Below are 25,103 nucleotides of genomic sequence, written 5' to 3'. Positions count from 1 at the left end.
ATATATATATTTTTATTTTATAATGCTGACGTGATAATTGAAATCAATCCTTAGACTAATTCTCGTTAAAGAATAATAATAATTTAATGATTGATTGAAGCTATCGTATCAATATTACATGATAGTTGTCATTAACTTTATGAAATAATTGGTAGGAAAAATGTGATGGATGATATTACTCATTACAAAAAGCTTGATGGGACTTGTTTTGTCGCCCAAAAACTGCTTTGCAATATATTTTTGGTAACGAGTCATGCTCAATCAAAACATTACAAAATCGTCTCTATTCTCTACAAGCACCTTTGGGAAAACGATTTTTTTATTTTCCCTTTAAGCTTTCGAGGCAACTCTTAGATGGGGATGTTGGGCCATGATTGATTGGACTTCTTGGGGCCTTTGGTGCATGAAGGACTAGTTCCACTCGTTCTTGGACTCACCCTGGTGGGCTGAAGGCTTTCTTAACCCTTCTCCACCACAATGAAATGAAAAATATATTTGTGGAATATTTTACTTGCCAACTAGCCGAGTTACTTTACATGTTAGGTCCGATTTGTTAAATTACCATTTATCTGAAAAGGTTAAGATGATAGAAATAAATAAATTTAATTATTTAATCAATATTTTAAATGTTGAAAGAAGCCTTGACAGCTTTGCTAGCCGTGTCTACAATCTGTGATTACCATATCAACAAAATGTTATCTTAGAAGAAGACTCCACTGACAGTGATCCTCACCCTTTAGCATAATAGCCTGATTATAAATTGGAAGATTGCTTTGTTTGTCGTAGATATCTTTAGAGTGCTTATCTCATTTCAAACCTAGTTAGCTTCGAAGGATTATAGAAGTGTTTTGCTAGTACCATGGTCTTCCATCTCCACTTCATGAGGCGTAGTGTCCAATCAATTGAGCTACCCTTTAGGGATACATTGGAGAAGCCTTGGCAACTCCGCTAATCGTATTTACAGCATGTGATCACTAAATCAACAATGTTATCTTGGAAAGAAACTCCTTGACAGTGATCCTCATCCTTTAGCACAATAACTTGATTATAGATTAGAAGATCGCTTCGTTCGTCTCAAATATCTTTGGAGTGCTTATTTCCTTTCAGACCTACTCAAATTCCAAGGTTCATATAAGTGCAAATCTCTACGCTGATAATTTAACTCGATGGGCTAGTTCAACCAGATTTTCTAATAGCATTCTCACTAATATTTTTCCTTGGTCGATCTTTCCCTCTGCAGTAGAAAGGATCCACAATTGTAATATGTAATGCCTTTTATAATTTTGTTTGTACTCTTTTCTTATTTAAAATAAAAAAAAAAAAAAAAAAAAAAAAAAAAAAAAAAAAAAAACTCGTTTTGTGTAAGATGGCATGATTTTTTTTTTTTTTTTTTTTTTTTTTTTTTTTAATTTACCATTAATTATCATTACATCAAAATCACGTGACATTTGGGGATAAAAGGGAAGATATAAGTCCAAATATATGTTGAAATTTGGCTCAAATTTTATGTAGAAAAATTTGGACTTTACGGTTAAAAGATGTCTTCCCAAGTATTTTGGAGCAGACCGGCAATTCAATTACTGATAAGGAATCTACTGGAGAAGAATTGGTAAAGAAGTTCCGTGAGAATTTGCAGAACAAACGACACCGTGTGGTGTGGTGTGGTGTTGGATGATGTGCGGACACGAGATGTTCTGAAAAACTGCGTGACACAATGGAGATGGTGATGGAGGTAGGAGAAAGAGAGAGTTAAGAAGAAGATTCATATGTGGTAGAAAATAGAAATTACGTTTATTTTGTCCATATTCTGTAAAAATGCAATCTTGACCGTCAATTAATTAATTAGGGTTTTTTTTTTTTTTTTCTTAAATAAAATCTATTCCACAATTCTCTCTCTTTCTCCGCTTGTGCCTCTGTTTGTGTGTTTCGTCCGAGGATTCTTCTCCACGCGAAAGATGAAGCTGAAGCAACTAGAAGGCCTCCTTGGTGATCTTCAACAGTTCTCCAACCCAAAGGTCTCTCTCTCTCTCTCTCTCTCTCTCTCTCTCTCTCTCTCTCTCTCTCTCTCAGAAACACCAATAGAGTTTTCAGCATATATAGCAGTTTCTGGATCACTTCCTGATGATTCTGTGTGAATTTCGCTGCTTCAGAAGGAGCTGGAGCAATACCCAACTGGACCCCACATTGCCTCTCGCATGCTCTTCACTGTATCTTTCTCTCTCCCTCTCTCCCCTCCTCTTTTTTATTATAGCTCTTATAAAAAAACGACATTTAGCTTGTTATTCCTCTCTCAATCTCTCTCTCTCGCTTTTTGCTTCAAGCTCTGCTTCTATCGATTCATTTTGTTCGTTTGCTGATCTGGGTCTTTGTCAATAATGAGCTAAAGCTATTTTACAATCTATTAGCAAAAGTTACATGTAACTTTCAAATTTTGACGTTGAAACTGTAAAAAAAAGGGGTGCTGTAAGTGTTAGTTTTTGATGGTAGCTTGAATTTCTATTGCTTATTTTCAATTCTGAAAGCCGCTTAAGTGTCGCTTTTTTAAGGTTGAAAATGTTACGGTGATAATATTTTGAACCCAATGCGGCTGGTAATTTTCGTGTAATGCCAAAAGCTACTCTTTCCGATGATTGTTGTAGAATTTAAAATTATGATTCGACATTGTTGTTTTATTTTTTGTGTTGTTTATTTCTTTTGTTTTGGCGGGTAACATGATGAAAGTATATCAATTATCAGGCCGAGAATTCATTTGGAGATGTGAGCAACAAGGTAGTGGCTGATCTTGGCTGTGGCTGTGGTACATTAGGTGCTGCAGCAGCTCTTTTGGGTGCAGAGTAAGTAGCGTCTTTTCCCTTCTTTTCGTTTCTGCTTTCTCATATTCATTTTGGTTGCTAAGTTTTAGCAGAGGTTTAACGAATGCATGTTATATCTCAACTATTTTTAGAGTTGGTTGTACTCATCTTTTTTTTTTAATCATCTCTCTCTCTCTCTCTCTATAATATCTCGGGCCATGTGTTCTATGAAATCTCCTTCTGGTTGTCTTCATAATCCCCTTAACTTGAACCAAATTAGAAATCATAGGAAAGAATTGAACATTATTAAAAATTAGCAAATGTTTTTAGGACTTCAGGGTTATAGTTTTCCCATTTCTATAAATTTGTACTGCTGTTGACTTTGTTTATATTGAATAGACATGTTATTGGCATCGACATCGATTCACAATCTCTTGAAATAGCATCACTCAATGCAGAGGATCTTGAGGTATGGTTGTTTTCTTGATTTGATAGGTTGTAATATTCATAAATTTTGTTGTCTTGTTATGTTTTGTTATTTTATAGAATAGGAGATGCACGGATGGAAAATGTTCAACCCAAAGTTATTTCTGTGATTGTTTATTTATTAATTTGTTTTCTTCTTCTTCTCAATATGAATATTGTGAATGAAAATGGTTTAAGCCATGTGTTGTTTTCTCTCTATCTCTATGTATATATGCCCTCTTTGATTTATGTTGTAAGTGCCTATTGATGAGATTATGTGTTCAATAATTAGATTTTTTTTTTATTCAACTAACGCATTGTTGCTTTCTTAATCTCTTGAACATGCAGTTGGACATAAATTTTATTCAGTCTGACATCCAGAACTTAGGATGGAGAGGTAACAATTTGCAAGCTCAAACCCCAGCCCTCTTTGTCTTTTTTTTTTTTTTTCTTTTTTTTTAAAATATTTTTTTTATTAATAATAATTTATTAAAAGTGAAAGACGCCCCTCTTTGTCTGTATTCTTGAAGCAGAATATTGTAATTGACTCTTTCATCAGAAAATCAGGGCGAAATGATATGGTTGACACTTAAAAGTCCATAGAATTCCAGGAATCCAAACATATTACTCCTGTCCTTCAGGATGCAACATTTAAAATATGGCCTTTTTTTTTTTGTCAATTAAGTTAGCATTAACTCTTTTTTTTATTGGTAAGTTAGCGTTAATTTTTGTTGGAAACAGCTATTCTACATAGTTTCAAGTCTTGTGGGTTTGTTACTAAATGGTTTTTGATTACCTAGAGTGCCTTCATGTTATAGTGCTTTAACTCTACAAAGGGGTTTCTTTGGATTCTGTGTAAAATTTCATGAATTCAAGTAGAAGGAACTTGTCACTTTTATTTTAATCATCTACCTTGAGAAATTTTGATGAACTAGTTTGGGGGATAGCATAAAACTTTTAACAGAGTAGTGTTGGTCCATATCAGTTGCACCTTGCATTGGTTGTTCTCTAGAAATGAGTTCGGGAAGGGGGATGTATGGAGACTGGTTTTCATGCTCATCAGAAGCATGGATGGCAGGGACTTCAATTCCAATTGCTCTCTGATAATTTCTTGTATCCCTAGGTTCTTTGAATTTGGAGTTATTTGTCATGTGATGTACAGAACAGCTAGTTTTGGTGTATTTCTCTCTTTTCTGTGTTCTTTTTTCTTTTCTTTTCTTTTTTTGGCCTAAGGGGAAGGAGGGTTGGCGTTGGGATGGTGGGCTTTGTGTAAATAAAAAAGTTAACAAACTAGTGAGCCAGGTGATTTGAACACTAGTTTAATTGTTGGATAATCTCTTACGGTGTGGCTGTAGACAACTTCTGAGCATTTGATTTGTAAGTTATTTGTATGGAATCAACGATGAAAAAATAATTTAATTTTGAGTTTGAGTTTGATATTAAATTTTCACCAGACATTTGATGTTCACTTTGTGACTAATTTTTCTTCCTCTAATTTTCTTTTTTTTGATAAGAACCATGTTGGTAGTTTATAGGTCCAAGTTATAGTGAATCGTAGTTTTGAGGTGCAAGTACAATTAGAGTGGTAATTTTTTTTTTTTTTTTGGTGGGGGGGTGGAATGTAATTCACCCTTCAGGGTTCTTCCTCTAATTTTCTGGATCACGTTCTTAGGTCAAATTGTTGATACTGTTGTAATGAATCCTCCATTTGGAACCCGGAAGAAGGGCGCTGACATGGATTTCCTCTTTGTGGCTTTGAAGGTAAATATGGGGAATAATCTCTTATCTTTGATGTTTTAAATGCATCTAGCAATATTACCCTTTCTAATAAATATAAGTTCCATATATTGCTTGTTCTGTCAGATTGCTTCTCAAGCAGTTTATTCCTTGCATAAGACCTCAACAAGAGATGTAAGTAATTCCTTTGAAATTATAGCTATCTGTATTGACACTCATTATCACTTCCAAGATGGCATGATTTGATTGTGCTTTGTTATCATCTCTTACATCACACTAGTTATTTGTTTAAAGATAGTAATGTAACTAATTGATTTATTGTACTACTAGACAATCATTTCCTGTATCAGATACTTGGAGGAGTGAGACTATTTTAAGATGCTAGCATGTGTATACTTTATAGTCGGCCATTATATAGGAAAGGATGGTTCAGAATAAAGAATTATACTATATAGTTGGCCATTTTCTTTAAATATATGTTTTTACTTGTAACTGATGTACAGCTTGCAATCTGCATCTAGCTCTTTTAGAACAGAACTACTTAAATTGCACCTCAAACTGCAAAAATACATTCTGCACCTCAAGCAACGCATCATCACTGCCTAGAATTATTCTATGAGTTGATTTGGACTGTGGGTCTCGCACTATGTCGTGCCGTCATTCTTCTTTCATCATTGCAGCATATCAAAAGGGCCGCCTTGCGAGACTTCAATGCTAGTAGTGCTGAGGTTTTATGTGAGGTGGGTCAAGATAACTTTTTTTTTTTCTTCTTCAGTAAATACCCTGGTGTAGTTTCCTTTAAGATGTTGCCAATTGTATATGACCTTATTATGTTTTGACATTCTGTCTTCTACAATTGATTCCTGAATTTTATGCTGTTTCATGTCTGTCTTGATGGGTAAGAATGATTGGGTTGTGGAAGTGATATTTTATGCCACGTTTTCTTTGTCAGCTTCGATTCGATGTCCCGCAACTATACAAATTTCACAAGAAAAAGGAAGTGGACATTGCTGTGGACCTCTGGCGATTTGTGCCAAAAGGTAATCAAGGAAAGGAAGGAAAGGACATCTAGCTTCACATCAAATCATGCATGGGTTATCATAGTGAAAGAATGTACTTACAGTGCTTCTTCTGCACATAACATCAGACTCTAACAATGTTTCTACTGCTTTAGCTTCCTCCTAGTTATTGTTGTTGTTTCCAAGTGGGGATTCAGATAGGCTTGTCTTAATTTGCGCCCCTTTTACTTTTGCAACCGCTTCGTGCGGCCCCTTGAAAGGACTGGGTTACTTGTTTGACCAATTTCCTATCATTTGTAATTATTTTCTCATGGTTTTAGTTTGTTTTGGATTTATTGTTGGAGAACCCAACTCATTTTCGTTTATAGGATCGTTCACTCCTTTCCTTCGGATCAGGAGTAGGAAAGATTTTCCCCTATAACCATTTTGTTATTCAATTAGGAAAAAAAAGGGAAGAAGTTTGCCACTCATGTATTCAGATTTTTCTCCTTTCAAATGGTCTTGTTTGCTTTGATTGATACTGGTTGTCATCTTAGGAAGCAGGTTTACAAAAACTGTACATGCTTCAGTAAAAGCCCTAATTGCTGGTCCTATTGAACTTGCATTGTGATCTTGATGTGCCAAGGAAACAATTTTGCAGAAAAAAAAAAAAAAAAAAAAAACCTCGTTTTAGACCATAGCTTGGTGTCCTGCATTTTATCTGAAATTCCACAGGAAGCTTCTGCGGTCGGGTATAGTTATTATAACTTATTCTACTATATAACCAAATGCATTGTAATGGGCAATCTTGAAAACGAGAGCTAATATTAAACATGATAAGATCTCTTAGCTTTTGTACAAGAAAACGAGGGTGCTCTGTCTGACAAGGGAGATGGATCGGGGCCCAAGTTTCCTTCTTGACCTTAGGGTGCATTTGAAATTGCGATTCCGTAAATAATAAGTATGATTTTAAATCAAATCACAGAATATAAATCGTTTGGAGATTGCGTTTTTAAAAATTGCGATTTGAAAAAACAAAAAATTTACTTTTTCAAATCACAAGTAATATGATGCTTTTTTAAAAATGCTAAATTTTAAAGGTTAATTTGCGATTTTAAAGATTAAACTGTAATTTTACCAAATGCTTAACTGTGTTTTTAAAAATAATTTTTTTTAAAATCGCACTTTTTAAAATTACAAACCCAAACGGACCCTTAATGAATGGTTTATTCAGCGAAAAATGCTATACAAACTTTTTCTTTTACACTTTCAAGTGCTTATTCGCTAATGTGATAGTTGTCATGTCAACTTTATATTACAACGTTTTCTAATTCCATATGCTTACTCTCTTTTTGCAATTGTCACAGAAAATTAGGTCAGTTTGGATTTAACAAATATATAATAATTCAAAAATGCCTCTACAGAATTGTATATTCAGCTTTCATGCTGGAGAAAAAGTTAAGAGAGACTCCTCTCCTCATCTCAAAAATATTGATGCCGAAAGAGCTTTACTGACATTTAACACAAATTGTTGCCTGCTGCATATGTAGACTTTATTAAACCAGAACAAAAACAATCAGAATACTCTCATCTAGAATTAGTCTCATCCATATCTCTGTAGTTGCTACCTCCCTATGTTCCACGGGCTTCCTCAGATATGCTTCATGCTGAAAAGGATTGTGTTTCTATTCATCAAATGCTTCAGTTCCTGTCTCTGCATTTTCAATGGCATCCCCAAGCGTGAACCGGACAAACCTCCTGACTTTTATGTTTTCCCCAATGGCAGCTACACTTTGCTTCACCAAGTCCTTCACCAAAATACTGTCATCCTTAATGAAAGGCTGCTCTAGAAGAGCAAGCTCTCCAAGCCTCTTTGAGATCCTCCCCTCAACAATTCTCTCTCTAATGTTCTCGGGTTTCGATAAGAGGTCCTCTCTCTGCATCTCAAGCTCTTTTTCCTTGCTCACAATGCTCTCAGGAACATCCTCAATCGATACGAATTGCACCTGTGGGCAGGCCACAACTTGCATTGCCAGATCATCAACCAACTCCTTGAATTTTTCACTTCGACCAACAAAGTCAGTCTCACAGTTTACTTCAATTAGCACTCCTATGCGGGAGTCATGAATGTAGGACCCAATTCGGCCTTCAGCTGCAAGTCGGCTGGATTTCTTGTCAGCAGTTGAAAGACCCTTCTTTCTAAGGTACTCCTGCGCTTTCTCAAGATCCCCTCCAGTTTCAGAAAGGGCTTTCTTGCAGTCCATCATCCCTGCTCCAGTTTCTTCGCGTAGTTGTTTAACCAATGCGGCAGAGACTGCTACTGTTGGTGGCCTGCAATTAATAGGAAGTTCAGCACATAACATCTGTAAGAAAATGTATGCCTTCTTTTTCGAAGAACTTTGTGTGAAAAGAATCTTTCTATATATATATTTGTTGGATTAGTTGGGCAGTTAAGCTATGAATATCCTTTGAAAATAAACATGTAAAAATATGAAATACAAGGAGAAAAATAATAATAAAAAAAAAAATTGTCACTCCAGATAATTTTTCACACATTTACTGACTCACTGGGCAAGAACCCACATTCAAGAATTACTTTGCTGTTACCGTGCTTGTCTTGTGCCAAAGTACTACCAATGTACTATTCATAAAACATCAACTTCTTTGTGCTGTTCCTTGTTTTGTCTCAAAACTTTCATAATATTTTATCTCAATCCACCCCCCTGCAGTGAAACACTGTGATGTAATAGTTAAGTCATAATTCAAAGAAAGCAGTCACTTACGTCTGAACATTTTCCTTGGCTTCTAATGCAGCAGGCTGATCTTTTTCTGCTGGCACCGCTTTTGCTGCTGTTTGGGCTGCCACTTCTGCAGCAAAATCCTGGCTTTTCTTCTCCAAGCCCTCTCCAAGATTGTACCGCACGAACCTATTCACTTTTATATTTTCTCCTATGGTTGCAATTGTCTGCATCACCCAGTCCTTTACCACCATTTTATCATTCTTGATGTATGGCTGCTCAAGCAATGCCAGCTCCTCGAGCCTCTTCCTGATTCGCCCTTCAACAATCTTCAATCTGATTTGCTCTGGTTTTGACAAAAGATCTTCCTTCTGCATCTCAATCTCTCTTTCCTTCTTCACAATTTCTTCTGGAACATCTTCTGTAACGAGATACTTTACTTGAGGACATGCAGCCACTTGCATGGCTAGATCATCTACCAGCTCCTTAAAAATGTCACCACGGGAGACAAAATCTGTCTCACAGTTCACCTCTACTAAGACACCAATCCTGCTATCATGAATATACGAACCTATCCTTCCTTCAGCAGTTGCTCTGCTAGCTCTCTTTTCAGCACTTGCTAAGCCTTTCTTTCTAAGGAACTCCTGAGCTTTGACAATGTCCCCTCCAGTCTCTGAGAGAGCTTTCTTGCAATCCATCATCCCAGCTCCTGTTTCTTCACGCAGATGCTTAACAAGAGCGGGTGATATAGCACCTGTGATCCATATATAATTTAGATGTTAATAGAGGAGGAGACAACTAACCAGCAAAAGATTGCTACTGATACGTGAATTGAATGTCTAGTTAAATTCTTATTGATGACATCATTCCTCATTTTGCTAAGGCCTAAAGTTTTTGATTATCCAAAAGAGCATGTATCCAAGAGTTGGTCCATCCTTATTTCAGGTCTAAAATATCCCCCTTGGGAATGGCAATAATAACTCCGTATCAGCTATAAATTATTGTGCACAATAGATAATCCAATGAAATTAAAAAGATTATAGAGCAATAAGATCAGTACCAATCACAATTGCAGCAGCTATTAGTGTCATTAGATTCTATATTTCACATGCATTAACATATATTTGTGCATTTCTATGTCAATATTTATTATGTGTATACGTAAATGCAAACTTAGACTACCCACCTCGCCACACCAAGCATTTCTTCATTTATTGCATGGCCATGCGTTAGAACTGTCTGTCAACCCCACACTTATGATAGTAATCAACTAATGGGTCATAATGACTCATATCATCACATGAACTTATGTGTTTCTCTTCATAGATTTCATTGTTTACTTTGGATTTGATTAAAAAAAAAACACTCTGAAAGGCATCATGGCAAGCAAAAAGAACAAGCAAAATGGAGAGGGTAAAAACCTTTAGTTGTGCTTTCCTTAGGTAAAGGACTGCCAGTTTGTCCATTTGAATTAGTGACAGCACCATTTTTCTCAGGGGCAGCTCCCACCTTCTCATCTTCAACATGAAAGGCCGAAGGAATTTCACTCTCTGCTGCAGGAATTTGTATGTGCATATCATCCTTGGTATTTTCAGCAAGGTTCTCTACAACTTCTTCAATGGCCTGACTTTCTGAAGAGAGCACTTGATCATCAGCTAACTTTCCAGATGGATCAGAACTTCCATCATTTTCCTCTCCATCTGTACATGGAATTGACAATTTAAATATATATCCACCCAAAAAACAGAAAAATAAAAATAAAAAAGAACTTGAGAGTTGCAATAGTTGGCAAACAAACATGACACGAACTGTTTCAATAAACAGAAAGTTGAAGGACCTAAATCTACGGATAATTCTTAGCGATAGTTACACTTATCTCCACCAACTATCACTCATTTACAAATTGCCTCCATGAACTGCCACTCGTAACATATGACCTCCTTCAACTACCAATCGTTGGCAAAAAATTGAACATGTAACACGCACCTTTCATTTTTCAACGTGAAATGACAAAATTCTAAATTGAGAAAATAAATTTACTTAAATACCCTCCAAGTGAAAAATAAAGAACAAAAAAAAAAAGAAAAAGGAATCTCAAAGTCAAACATTCCAAAAAAAGAAAAAGAAAAAAGGGGTGGTTAGCCACCCTTGGGGATGACCACCTGCAAAACATAGTTGAGGATGGCCGATTTATCCCCAAGTACAAACCACCCCTCTTCTGTGGTTTATGTTTTTAATAAAATTATATTGTTTTTATGTTTTTTATTTTTATTTAATTTGAAGGGCATTTTTGTTATTTCAGGTGAAAAATGAGCACATGCATGTCACGTGTGCTTTTTTTTTTGGTTAGATTTAATGCGCTCGATTAAGAGAAGGGCTTTTTTTGCCAAGATAGTTGAAGGAGGTCAAGTGTCACGAGTGGTAGTTTGTGGGGGCAATCTACAAATAAGTGGTAGTTGGTGGGGGGTAACTGTAATTATCCCTAATTCTTACCAATCCATCATTAGTATCAAATGCAGTAACAGGATTGCATAGTAAGAATATTGCAGCATGAGCAATAGGATATGTGTCTCATCAATTACTAGTTCACTCCTTACTATGTATCTTAAAAATAATCTTTCTAATATTAAAAATATTAATTACATATCACAAGACAAACTTTCAGCTCTTGATTTCATTTTGTGTAAATTCATTGGAAGATAGTGTTTCTTGTTGAATGATTCTACACTGTTTACAGGAATTGATAAAGTTAGGTTTCAAGTAACCATTTTGGACAAGGAGTTATTTTCAAAATTTCCCCCAGTTGTGAATTACATTCCACCCCCCACCAAAAAAATAAAATAAAACTACCACCCTAATGAGGTGCATATTCAGGAGAATAAGCTTGTGGGTTGTGAGCCTTAGGGGCGTAGGGGTTGGTTTGTTTTGTGGGTTGTTGTTTGGGTCGGGTCGGTGTTGAGGCATTTGCTTCTTGTTCACTCCGTGTACTAGGGGCGCCTTACGCTGTTATTTATAAAATCTGGACTTAACTTACATATAAAAATTGTACTTACACCTCAAAACTACTATTCACTATAACTTTGACCTATAAACTACCAAAATGTTTTGAGTTACCCTTTGTGTCAGCTTTGGCCGTTATTTTGGATAAAAATGTCACATGAGATTAGCACGTGCGTGTAAGATATTTCGGAGTGACAAATGGGCCCCCATTTATGTGGAAATGCACCGTTTTAGTAATAGCGATAAAAAAGAAAAGATGACGCATGTGTTATAGTAGGGGGTTGACCGCGCAGGCACCTATCTGTTCTGGTAGGGGGTCGCTCGGCCATCCACACTGACAAAATGGTGGTGCCACCCCTTTTTCCTCTATTTCTTTTTTCATCGTTTTGAAGCCCCTGTGTGATGAAAATTTTGTAATTGAAACCTCCAAAATGGGGGTAATTTGGGCAACATAAATAGCTCCAGTGAATGTGCTAGTCATGTGTGATGTTTTCCATAAAAAACTAAAGGCCAAATCTGATACGAGGGTAACTTGAAACTTTTTTGATAGTTTGTAAGTTCTAGTTATAATAAGTCCTAGTTTGGAGATGAAAGCGCAATTGAGGTTGTAGTTTGAAGGGCAAACTGTAATTCACCATTCCCAAAATACAAGAACTTAAAAAAGAAAAACATAAGAGGAAAAGAAGGCACGAACCTTTAGTTTCCTGAGCCGAAGGAGCATCTGGTTGTAAATCTGAGCTGGTTATGCTGCCATTTTTATCAGGGTTGGGTTCCACTTCGTTATCTTCAGTTGGCGCATCAGATGGAGGTTCATTCTCTGCACTAGGTCCTTTATGGATTTCGGAACTTACCTCTGCTTCTTCCTCCACAGTTTGAACAGCACCATCCACACTTGGTATTAAGCTAGAGATAGTGCTTTCTTGGTCCTTTTCATCATCTGCAACATTGGTTGATGCATCATCTAACGTGCTGGCTACCAAATCCACCTCCTTTGAAGAAGCTTCATCATTTATTTCACCTAACAAATCAGATTTTCCATCACTTTCCGCACCATCTGTCAGGGAAGCTTCTTCATTCATCCCACTGGAAATAGATATACTCTCTTCAGGAGCCAAAATAGATATACTCACATCTGCTTCTTTATCTATGGTGTCAACACTTTGTGTTGAGCTAGAGGCTGGGTCCTCTTCATTGTCCACAATATTTGTTGAGGCATCATCTAATGCACTGGCTCCCACACCTGCCTCCTCTGAAGAAGCTTCATTATCTTCAACTGTTTCATCTAATGTAGAAGGGACACTGACTGTCCTCTCATAGCTGCCTGCTGCTTGGTCCTGCACTTCATCAGACCCAGTTTTACTTTGGTTGACTTTTTCTTCTAATTCTTCTGAAGTCTTTGTTATTGCTGGTTTTTTAGCTTCTTTCTCTAATTTCTGCCTCTCATCCAAAAATGTAGATATATCCTTGTTCTTATTGAAAGCCAGCACAAAAGGGTTTGTTGCAACATGGACTACCCTCCCTTGGTTGAGCTGTGAGTCCAATTTTTCAACATCTTCTTCTTTCTTCATTGTCAAGGTTGCCTGCCCTCTCGATATTCGCAACACCCGGACACTGACTTCTTGGCCAACCTGTAGTGAAGAGTTCCCCATAAGGTTTCCAAATCCTTCATCAGATTCCTCTGATGTGGGCAGGAACCCTTCTTCCCCCTCAGGAAGAGATATAAAAGCACCAGACCTTGTTAAATTCTTCACTGTCCCCTCTAGGTCCTGCCCCTTCACAAATTTTGTGCTTTTCCTCCCCTCACCTTTCCTTTGACCGGGCTTTGAAACATTCCTTTTGCCAGGTCCTGCCTTATCACCACTAGCAGGACCATCTTTCTGTTGCCGGAGGTTACTACTATCGTCACTTTCACGCATAGTGAGAGAAATCCGTCCAGTTTCGGTGTTTGCTTCAACTAATCTCACCTTCACCTCTTGCCCAACAGAAACAATACTTCCAACATCCTTAACGTAGCTATCACTCAACCTGGAAACATGCACCAGGCCATCGGTGAAAGCTCCAAAATCAACAAAAGCACCAAATGGCTGGATTGATCTTACTTTCCCAGTAAAAGTTGCACCAGCAACCAGGTCTTCATTCTTTACAGGTGGCATCTCACTTTTTCTAACAGGTCTCGAACGTCTCGACTGAGTTGGGGTAGGACTGGCTTCTGATTCATTGGAGGAACTTTCACCACTTCCAACTGCACCAGATGGAACTTCCGATGCCCCACCAGAATCTTTTTCTGCAATGGGTGAATCTGGTTCCTCCACTGCCACGTCAGTTCCTGTGGCTGATAATCTCTGGATTCCAGATACATGATGTAAAGAACACCCCCTGCTATATTGAGGGAACAATTTAATAGAAGTTGACACAGGTAGAAGATACTTCTGGGTGGATCGTGTAACTTTTGTGGGCTTCCTTGGCAAACTGAATCTTGTCAAACAATTGTTCTTCCTTGTTGTAAATGCAGTTCCAGGAATAAGTGAAACGTTGCTTATAGAACATGGCATTACAGGCATCATATTGACTTGAAATACAAAAGTCAAGTTACTAGTCTGCAGCTAAAATTAGTTCTTCATCCCTAGCTCCTCCTGCAAAATATGTAAAAATTGTGCATGAATAAACACTTGAGAAAGACATGACATCAGGGTGACTTATAAACCAAGATGCCTACTGTCTTTAATCTATTTTTTAAAAATTGAAGTCACTAATTTGGTGCGGCAGAAACATTTGCAATTAAGTGCATGAACTTTGGTCCAGAGCTTTATGATAAAAATTTGCTCTGCCAATCAGTTTCATGTTCAACACAAGACAGAGAAATCTTAGCATGCCAAAAGGAAATGATTGCTAATTGTTATTGCATGCTATCAATGTGCAAACATGTACAATACAGTACAATTTACACATCTTGACGTGGTCTATTGTAGTAGTGAAATTTAATGCAACAAAACTTAGCAACCAACACTAAGGCAGAGTTCCATCAATATTCCCATGAGAATAATCAGTGATACAAACGCCACTTAAGAGAACTTATCCTCTCCTCTCAATAGTTCACAGAGAACTTATCCTCTCTTCATTTTGGTCAAGGTTCAAATTGCCCAGATTGATTGATTTCATGACCAAATTTTGGGCAGCCAGTCAAATTTGCTAACGTTCAGTCAGGCCAAATTCCTGTATTCTCGAAAATTTCAAATTTATCTCAAATCCCTCACCTCCACGCACACAAGCACGAGAGAGAGAGAAGAGCAAGCTGGTAATTGGTAATTAGACTCAAATTGTCAGCAAATTTTCCATTACTGAATGACATTATTCAAATATCGTCCCAATGTTCATTTCAAAGCATAAATCAATCAAAGGACACAAACTATTGTCCATTCCTGAGTCTACAGGGTCCAATTCACACAACTCCCCACCAGTGCACTACTACTGGCAAACCATTCATAACCAAACAATCCCAACCTCCAAGCTTTCTCCAACAATCCAGTCACTGCTGGAGGAATAATGGTCCAACAAACATCACGAGAATTCACAAATTGCTGAAACAACCCCATAAGAACAGGTGACATCATAACCGCAATTAAAAAAAAAAAAGAAGCACAATGCAAAAGCTTGCAAACTAGCAGCAAATAACCAAAACCCATATGAATTCACAACAACCCAATACTGAAAAACCATCCAAATTCACAAAGCAGCGTAAAAATCAAAGACCCATTTGTACAAACGAGTAAAAGTAGTACACCTTTGCAGCTTCAAGAGCCAAGAACTCAGAGTAGAACTTGAGAATGAGAAAGAAAAACCCAATATACTATGAGTGTCTGAGGTTATCAGTGGTGGTGATAGAGCCAATTCATCACTACTGAAGAGAGGGAAATGAAAGGTGGGGCTTTAAATCCTTATCTTTATGGCAGTGATTTATCGCTCATGGATAGGCAATCCCATTCCCACCACGGCGAGGCTCTTCGGCTCGGAATTGGCTTGAGGTTTAGAGCCAAGCCAGCCATTTTGGGCCTATTTTTTTTGTCGTAGTGATCATAGTGTACAATTGCTCAAGCCCAATAAAAAAGAAGCTACTGAGCCCAAGAGAAAGAGAGATGCTGGGCTCTTTAATACAGAAACTCAGTCGGAATTTTTCAATGGGCTCAAATAAATATTTTTCACCAGTGCAAGATTCTTCTTCATTTCTTTTTTCATTCATCAGTTCTATATTTCCATAGAGTATAACTTCTATCAGGTCTTGGCATAAAAGGGCGATTTTCTACCCTCCAATAATAACATGCCAAGTCAGTTTAGTACGCCAAAAAATTATAGGCCGAAAACACCCGATCGCACCTAATTGACGAACTTCACACAGAAAGAGGCGAAGCCGGAGAATGAGCCTTCGTCCCCACCAACCAGGAAAAAAATTCCAAAAAATAACAACGAAAGAAGAAAGAACAGAAAAGTCAACAAAATACACCATTGCTTCCTATCCCCTTTCCAGACATCACACCAAGAAAAATTCAAACATGTAATGGGTATATTAGATTAGTGGACCCTAATCAAAATCTCTAATATTTTTGGTCAATAACTAAATATCCACAAGATTCTGCTTGAAATTCCAATCCAACGCTGGAGCATGTGCAGGGTTGACTTTGTCCAGCACGTGCTAGTATCGCTGCGACACTCTGAATTCTGAAACTCTATATGGAGATCGCTGTGGCCGGAGAGACTTCATCGCCGCCGGCAATTCCTGCCTCCATTGGATCGGACTCTTGCTATATTATTGTTTTGTGCAGATCTGATTGTGGGTTGCCGCCGAAGAGAAGCTCAGCCGAAAAAAAAATTAAGCTTTCGATTTTTTCTCATGGATTTGGTGTGATTGGGTGTTTTCAGCTTATAGTGTTTTGGTGTGCTATACCAACGTGGCATGTTATTATTGGAGGGTAGAAAATAGCCCTTTTATGCCAAGACCGTATAGAAGGGGCTCTCATTTCCATAATCGTAATATTAGACCTACAATGGATTTACAACTTGATGATACGTGTCAACATGTGACGTCAGCCACTAAAAAAAACTCAAAAGCCTCCAATCATATGCTAATACATGTTAGTAAGTTGCAAATGTAAACCAGTGCAGGTCTAGGAATTTTCTTTCTACAAATGTAGAGATGGCTACAGGCTTCAGAATAAATGATCATTTTGTTTACTGGAATAGAACATGAGAAATGCTACACTTTTCAATTTTTTTCTACAAAAGTTAGCTCCCAAGTGATGTTTTCGGCGCTTAGGGTTAATTCGTAGTAATGAACGTAAGTGTCTAATACCGAACCACCCGTAATTTCTTGTGTCATTTTCTCTCTTGCTTCCGCTACTTTTCTCCAAATATTTTACATCCCAAAACAATAAATATCACGAGACGGTAATACATCACTTAAAAACCAACTTTTGATAAAAATATTTAGAAAATGTAGCATTTCCCGTGACTCCATAAACCTTACACAAGTATAATGGGGAACAGCCTAAAGTGTGAGCCTACCAGATGCATGCATGCATGCAAGGAAAGATTGAAGAAAAAAATAAGCACCATTGTGTAAGATAGAGAAAGCAAATCCCAAAGATTCATGAACCCAAGGAAATTCCAAAGGTTCACGTAAGCATTGTTTGGAAGCTAAAAATATAGTGGAGGAATATGACATCATCTCAGTACTATATACTTGGAGTATACTAAACTAATTAAGTGTCAATAAAGGTAACTTTATGGTTAGATACTCCGATCCTTTATTCCCAATTCCATACACAAAACTTTTTTTCTTTTTTTTTTTTTTTTTTTTTTTTTTTTTTTTTTTAATAATAATAAAAAAAACTATCCTACATGGGAGAGAGTGACGTGGTTTCCTCATCATCAACCATTCAACCTTATTGAAATTTCTGAGCAGGCTGGATATCAGCTGGTTGAAGGCTTCTACCTAGGATGATCATGGAACCTACATATTATCTTTGAGTTTATAACTTAATTAACTTTTCCGACATACATTTTAGGTTTCTTTTGGTTCGATGTAAAATGTTTTTCATCCACATGCAACTCCTATGTTGGAACCTCCATCCAGTGAGCACGGATCCCTAAACGACGACGTATTCTATTTGATCTTCCGTCGATGCTAATCCCGATCGGAGCCACTCCCATAGAGAACGAAAAAATGATCAGTATATTTTCTTGAGAACAATTTCAACAAAATCGTTTTGTATCCGAATAAAATATGTGTATATATATTATACATATTAGGTTATATATATTAGGTCATAACAAACGGTGTATAGAGTCTAGCTTTGTTTTCCTTAAGTGGTGGGTAATTGTCTGCCTAAAACACATCTTAATATAATGGGTAAACAGACAAGAGTATAAAAAAGATATGACAATTGGTATCATTAGAATTTAAAATAGGAGATTAAGATAATCACACTGGATTTGTTAATGAACAAGATCAGAAATGATATCCAAGATAGATCATAGAGGCACTGGGGATGTTGGTTTTTGTGAGTGGCGTTCTCAAAGGAGGAGGAGACAGTGAGGGCCATTGCATTAATGGTGCCACATTTCCAAGTCATCGGTGGGACCCTGTAAATGTTTCTTTTGAGAGTTCCATGTCTAAAATTAGGGCAAGTGTTTGAATTCTATAGCATTTCCACACGTTGCTCAGGAACCCTATTTGTACTTTCCAAGGTCCCATTCCAGTTGTAAAAACACATATAATCCTAATTAATTATATGCACATCCATAAAGGCTTTTCTTTTTTTATTAATTATTTGGCTCTAGTGTAGTTAAAATAAATTATATATAGAATTTTTTATTTTATTTTTTATTTTATAGTTTTTTTTATTTTGGTAATTAACTTTTTCACATGAACATCGGCCATCGTCAATTAACATGCTACCACGAATTGACATTTTGACCAAAATAAAGTATGCAATTACTATTTTTGTACATTTATTCCCCTTCCGTTAAGAAATCTCTTTAAATTGTACTGAATATTCGATATTTAGATGTTAAATTTTGTTTAAGACAGAAATTTCATCAAACAGTAATTTATAAAATATATATATAAAAAGAAGAAAAAAAAAAGAGGAAGGAAAAATAGAGTGGGTGGTTGCCCTTAGGGGAGGGGCAGTAATTTATATATACAAAATGTATATAAATTATACTTTATTCCCTCAAACAGTAATTTATATATATATAATATAAAATATATATAAATTATATTTTATTAACTTCTGGGGTTGGCTCGCAGGTCACCGGCCCCTTCCCGCAAGGGAGTGGCTGCCACCAGCATCCACCCCCTCTCTAGGCTATTGAAAAAATTACAGAAGATCTCGCGTAATAGGGGTGGTATAGTTCGTGTTCACGTGCCAGGTTCGAATTGTGTCGAGGCATGAGTATAAGACAATATAAGTCAACCCTAACCCGATAAATTTAATTAAACGGGTCAAACCTTTCAACCCTCTAATTTTATATTGGGTTCGTGTTGGGTTTGCGAGTCATGTCAAAAATTGACTGTCCTTATGTCGCGTGTCGAGTTCGGATCATGTCAAAACATAGGTATAAGATTATATTAGGTCAAGTACCAACCGTACCTAACTCATTTAATTAAACTGATTGGACTCTTAAACCCTATTCTTTTAATTTCGTGTCGAATTCGCGAGTCGTGTAAAAAATTACCAACCCTATCACTAGTTTGTATTTTTACTGCTGCTAAGCCAAATCTCAAATTATAAATAAAATGCAAGCAATCTGGCTCCAAAGCTCTAAGATGGAATCATGGGTATATATTATTTATAGCCAGTGCAACGCTGACCAAATAGATCTAGGAATCCATATGGTTCTTTGTCACCGCTTAAAGCATTTTGTAGATAGCTAGCTAGCCACGTACATATATATATAGGATCCAACCACCACAAGCTGTTAAAAGGGTCTATATAAATATTAGCTTTCCAGTTTTCACACATGCTTAATTATTTTGTGGATGAATTCTTCTTAATTATTAGAATATTATTTAATTCATTCATTCAATTCACTATTTTTTATTGACTCTTAAACTTTAAAAATAGTGAGTAACTTATTATAGCATCAAAACAGTGATATTTAGTTCTGACTCCATATCATATATAAATTAATCAACAAATGAGAAGTTAAAGAAGTTATAATATTGTCTTGTATAGCTTCCATTTCAAAGTTAAACAATTCCTTACTAATGAAGATAAAGGAGCTTTTATATATATATATATATATAAATGTAGAAATGGGAGGAGAGACCAATTTTACGTTTGGTCAACACAAAGATTAAGATGCTATGTTATTAGTTTGCTCAAATTTCATATAAATAATTTGAAGAGTCTAAGAGAGGAGGTTGTGGGAGTCCATTTAGCTCGATCGGGCAGTCTCGGATGCATATTAATCAACAAATCTCTTTTATTAGACTGTTTGAATTTCGGTAAAATTCGAGAGAATCGATCCCAATTCCACGAGCACACCCAACCCTCAGTTAACCTTAACCATGAGTGGTTTGGTGCAAGTTCCGGTGTGCTGTATATATAAGAATAAACAATTTTGGGAATCTTAATCTTATTATTATAGGATGTGAGATTGAGGGTGATTTGGATTGGATTTGGGAGTGGTGGGGGTTCTTTGCTGTGCTCCTCATGAACACATACATATATAGACAGCGTATTCCAAGGGATTATTTGGGGTTAGCAAATCGTGTGGAGTAATGCACCTTGTAAGTTTGCATGTGCCCACAATCTACAGTGGATATATTGTATATTCTCTACATCTCTCTCCACTTTCTTTTGTCTTTCTTTTCTTCTTATTATATTATTTCCAACTCCATCACTAATCAAATCACACCAAATCAACATAATCCCATTGTTTCTCCCTCCTTTATTGTTATTATAATTCCCTAGTAAAAAGTTGTTTATATTCTCTCCTTTTTCGTAGGCTATAAAAAGTAAGGAAGCTATCACTCTTTTTATCAATCTCTAAACCCATTTAGACTTAAACAATTGGTTTGGGCAATTCATGGCGCCGCACTTTACTTTTCCTAATTCAAATCCTATCCTCAAATTTGTAGCATAATATATATAGTTCATGCATGTTGAAGGAAAATGTGGTTGTATATATCCACTAAAATAAGTGATGTTTATGCTAGCTCGATCTCACTTTATCATGAAGCAACACCATTCATGCGTCAGTGCCTCACTATTTTTATATAACAATCATGGCATGAGTAGCCCATCCTGGCAAATGAATTGTTTTCAGATTAATATATAGAAAGAAAAAAAACTAAATTTTTTTTCCTTTAACGTTTAAAAATGAGGATTTCTTATAATTGGAGTGTCTGAATTTCACAACAATTCAAACAATTCACTTGTTTAGAATAGTGTAGTGTGTGGTATAATTGTCAATTTTTAACACGACTTGCGAACCCAACACAAAATTATAGAATTAGGGTTTTGTAAATAATTGTGTTTGTGTCAATTTGGGTTGACCCAAATTAATCCGTATAATAAATGGGTCAATCTCGAGTCAACTTGCTTAACCCATGGATGACCCACATAACCCGTATAAATTAAATCAGATTTTTTTAAAAAAAAAACTAAAAAATAAAACCCTAAAGTGCTAAAATTCATATATAGGTTGAAATTGGTCAAACGAGTTGTGTTTGGATAAACTCAACACGATATATTTATTAAATGGAGGTTGTACTGGGTCGGGTCAGCCCAACACGACCTGTTTATTAAACGAATTATACGAGTCGGATCATGTCATCCGCTTATTTAGCTCATTAATTGTGTTAGGGTTTTGAAGTTTGAACTGTTTAATTAAATAGATCGTGTTTTAATCGACTCACAAGTCAACCCGATATAAACCTGACACGCTAATACAAATTGTAGCACTATCGTAGGACTTCGGATCTAGCTACTTTGTCTCCCTCTCCCTCACTATATATGAAGTGCCAGAATTTGAATGAAATTCGAAAACCCTAGCTAATTGTAGGCCATCGATCGGATTCAATATTTAATAAAGCTTTTGTGAATCATCTTTTTCACGACATGAATTTAATAATTGCATTTAAGGAAAAGGATAGCATGATTCCTAAGTAGCCTACGTTTTCTGAGGTTCCATCAAACCACCGGTAATTGAATAAATTAATCTTGTGGAGCTCGCTTTATGTAGACCACAAGAATAACTAAAATGACCAATCAATTGCTGGATTAGGAGGCCACGTGTTCATATTCCAAGGACGCAACGTGTTTTTATCAATATTTTTTAGTTTTATTATTCAAACACCCAACCCAATATTATAAAAGAGTGATGGAACGCCACTAAATTATTTAATCAAACGACTCCAGGATTGGCGCCTCTTCTTTGACCCAAGAGAAAAAACCACCTTCACTTCATTGACTTTAACTTCCATTTTTTTTTTACTTCAAATAAAATAACATAATAATATAAATATTATTAAATTTAACCTAAACCATAAAATAAATTATCAAATTGGATATTTACTTGGTTGGCATATGAACCATTGGCCATTAGACACGACGGCCCTACTAAATAGTAAAAGCAACAAAATGTCATTTTCCCTTATCCTGTGTTTTGGTTGTTTTTTTTTTTTTTTTTTTTTTTTTTTTTTTTTTTTTTAATTAAAATCTCATTGATCCCAAAGTTATATATTTTACGTTTTATTAATAAACAGTGTACGTAGTTGATTTCTCTATATTTCCTTGATGCATATAGAAATTAATTTTTAGCATGTTTTAGATTTAAGCTATATATATGATCTAGTGTTTTTTGTGTATGAAAGTATGAGTTTATATATGGTGTTTGCCTCCAAATACCATACAAAGAAACATTGTTTTGTTAAATTTAACGATATATGTGACATTCTTCAAATTAATTGTGTATATATTCTCACTATATCTTGTGTTGGTATAGTTGATCGCATACCGATAGTCTAGCTAAAAATTTTTATAAAGACAAGAAACAGACATGGGTTACTCACTTGAGGCACCGGCGAAGAATAGTTCGGTTGATGCCTAAGCTAGTAGAGTGTTTTTAGAGAAATTATGAGACAAGTCAGTGTGGAGGGAAAAGATGTGCATACCTTAGATTAGGGTTTACAACTAGTAGTTATAGGATTGTTGTCATTAAGGGAAGTTGATTTAATAATATGACTTTCCTTAATTCTGGGAATACTCGAATGAATACCTCATTTATAGAGTCGACCCTTCCTTTATAAGACAACGTCCAAATAGGCAAGGGTTGTCAACGACGGGGGAATACATTTCCCCATATATCTATCGAGCAGGCCAGGCAACCGGTGGTTAATTAAGGCATTGTCAATCAACGAATCTATTGAAAGGCCAACTGTTGTTAGAGGTTCACCAATTGAACACACACTCACTCTTATGTGTGCGTTCAAACTTTCCATCAACAAGTGACGCATGAAATGAAAGATAAACTGTAGAGTAACGATTTGGATTCATGACCTCTGTTTTTGTACCATATAAAATCAACACTTATAAAATAAATAAATAAAACATGAATTAATAAAAAAAATATGAATTTAATTATTTAAATTGATATTCTAACATACTCTACCTATAGTATTAATTACAGTTTTAAGATTGTACCCATATATGGGTTAAGTGAGAGAATTGAAAGGTTTAAGGATATTTAGATTTAAAAGGAGAAGGAGAGATATCAGAGTTGACAGGGGCTAGCTTTTTAGTAATTGCACCAGGTCACATGTGTGTTTAGCAATTGGGAGGATACTCACTTTCCACCACATAACTAGTCATATAATATGTCCCACAAATCATGCATGAAACAGCTCAATTGGATTTGGTTCCTAGCAATTTATAACATGATATCTACCTCGATCAATTTATTGCCACCTTTTGGTCAAATTCACCATTTTTAACATTTTTCTCAATATTTTTAAAAACTACACAAATTCGAGGATTGATCAATCTCTTTGAGCACTACATATTCTACACTAAGATGAATGTAATCTTTTTAGGATTTTTGAGAATCGTAAAAGATTATCTTGTTTGTTTATACTTTTAGTTAATTTTCTTTCAATTGCCTTTTGCTGGGAATTGTGAATTTTCTTTTAGAGAAATGGCAATCAATTAGTTCCCTTGGCTTGGGAATGTGATTTTTTTTTTTTTTTTTTAATGATAAAAATGCATCTCTCATACCTTTTTACAAGTTATTTTAACATATCAACAATAAACTTTATAGAAAGTTACCAAGTTGATAACAGATATATAGATCATATAGATAGACCTTTTTGTTGCCTTTGGATTTGAGAAATAATCTTTTTACTTCTATTTTTTAAATCAAATATTGAATCGGTAAGACTTACACGTGGGTCATACAGATCAAATTATTAATTTTTTTAAAAAAAATTACAGTTTTTGCGTTCTATCGTCACCTCCATTGTCTGCTCAACCGTGATGGTGCAAACTGTTGACTTTAAGGCCGATTAACATTAATTGGGCTTGAAAGACCATTGACATTATTTCATCTACATATATATACCATATCAGAAATGTTAGATACCAAGGCTAACATGACATTAATTTCTAATCAACATTTGGATTAATTCTTGTTAATTAAAAAAGCATATCTAATTAATGGTTAATTTGGACTAGTGCCGCATCAATATTGTTGGACAATTATAGAATTAAAATATGTATCTAGTGTTACTCATATATATCATATTCCTACTAATCTTATTTTTATTTATTCCTTACCTTATCTTTTCGATATATACATAATTATCAGGATTTGGATTTGCTTGCAGTCCAAGAATGCTTAATATGGTGGACAAGCAGCAACAAACACACTCTAATCTATTTTAATCTTATTAATTGATTCGCCCATGAAGCTGCAAGAGATCTAGTGGCCATGATGATTGTTAACTTTTCTTCCTACCAGTAAACCAAACATGAAAATTTCATATTTATACAAATTTAATCAAATTTTTAATCATTTCCAAACGTGAGAAAAGTCGGATACAAGAGACTTCAAATTAAATGCTAGAGAATTTTAAATTTCGCGATTCAAACGACACATAAAGACTTCATTAAAATAACATTGAAGTGAAATGGAAAAGATCCGTTTTACCGTTCATATTTAATTTATTGTGTTATATAATTAAAGGTGTACACCATTAAATATGTAAAATTTAATTTAAACCCTAAAATAAATTCTTTGGAAAAGATTCTAATCCACCTCGGACATATATAATTAATGCTGGCCGGGAGAGACAATTCCATTGAAGCTTGTGA

General features: G+C 35.7%; 2 protein-coding genes across 3 annotated transcripts; one reads left to right on the top strand and one right to left on the bottom strand.

Annotated features, from left to right (window-relative positions):
- Positions 1-1,541: 1,541 nt before the first annotated feature.
- On the top strand, positions 1,542-6,336 carry LOC133857287 (uncharacterized). Of its 2 annotated transcripts, none has more exons than XM_062292494.1 (9): positions 1,542-2,015; positions 2,154-2,207; positions 2,737-2,834; positions 3,192-3,261; positions 3,606-3,654; positions 4,930-5,018; positions 5,121-5,168; positions 5,675-5,734; positions 5,947-6,336. In XM_062292494.1, the coding sequence occupies exons 1-9, from the start codon at positions 1,956-1,958 to the stop codon at positions 6,064-6,066; spliced, it is 648 nt and encodes a 215-aa protein (XP_062148478.1). In that variant the 5' UTR covers positions 1,542-1,955; the 3' UTR covers positions 6,067-6,336. The 2 variants fall into 2 exon arrangements, with proteins under 2 accessions (XP_062148478.1, XP_062148477.1); XM_062292493.1 differs by having other exon boundaries at positions 1,549-2,015; positions 2,151-2,207.
- A 1,036-nt stretch (positions 6,337-7,372) lies between these two features.
- LOC133857121 (polyprotein of EF-Ts, chloroplastic) lies at positions 7,373-15,687 on the bottom strand. Its single transcript, XM_062292252.1, has 5 exons — positions 15,512-15,687; positions 12,425-14,363; positions 10,152-10,430; positions 8,776-9,484; positions 7,373-8,323 (listed from the first exon to the last, which is right to left on the bottom strand). The coding sequence occupies exons 2-5, from the start codon at positions 14,292-14,294 to the stop codon at positions 7,678-7,680; spliced, it is 3,504 nt and encodes a 1,167-aa protein (XP_062148236.1). The 5' UTR covers positions 14,295-14,363; positions 15,512-15,687; the 3' UTR covers positions 7,373-7,677.
- Between the last annotated feature and the right edge of the window lie 9,416 nt (positions 15,688-25,103).

Source organism: Alnus glutinosa, chromosome 14 (assembly GCF_958979055.1).
Source record: "Alnus glutinosa chromosome 14, dhAlnGlut1.1, whole genome shotgun sequence".
Lineage (NCBI taxonomy): Eukaryota > Viridiplantae > Streptophyta > Magnoliopsida > Fagales > Betulaceae > Alnus > Alnus glutinosa.
The sequence above is the reverse complement of the archived record's forward strand: the minus strand, read 5'-3'. Positions and strand labels throughout refer to the sequence as shown.

Excerpts from the sequence above, each read along its gene's own strand:
- LOC133857287 (XM_062292493.1), top strand. The coding sequence starts at position 1,956 with ATGAAGCTGAAGCAACTAGAAGGCCTCCTTGGTGATCTTCAACAGTTC. Across the intron at positions 2,208-2,736 it reads CCTCTCGCATGCTCTTCACT|GCCGAGAATTCATTTGGAGA; the intron begins GTATCTTTCTCT and ends ATCAATTATCAG. Across the intron at positions 5,019-5,120 it reads TCCTCTTTGTGGCTTTGAAG|ATTGCTTCTCAAGCAGTTTA; the intron begins GTAAATATGGGG and ends TTGTTCTGTCAG.
- LOC133857121 (XM_062292252.1), bottom strand. The coding sequence starts at position 14,294 with ATGATGCCTGTAATGCCATGTTCTATAAGCAACGTTTCACTTATTCCT. Across the intron at positions 10,431-12,424 it reads TTCGGCTCAGGAAACTAAAG|ATGGAGAGGAAAATGATGGA; the intron begins GTTCGTGCCTTC and ends TTCCATGTACAG. Across the intron at positions 8,324-8,775 it reads GCCAAGGAAAATGTTCAGAC|GCCACCAACAGTAGCAGTCT; the intron begins GTAAGTGACTGC and ends TATTAATTGCAG.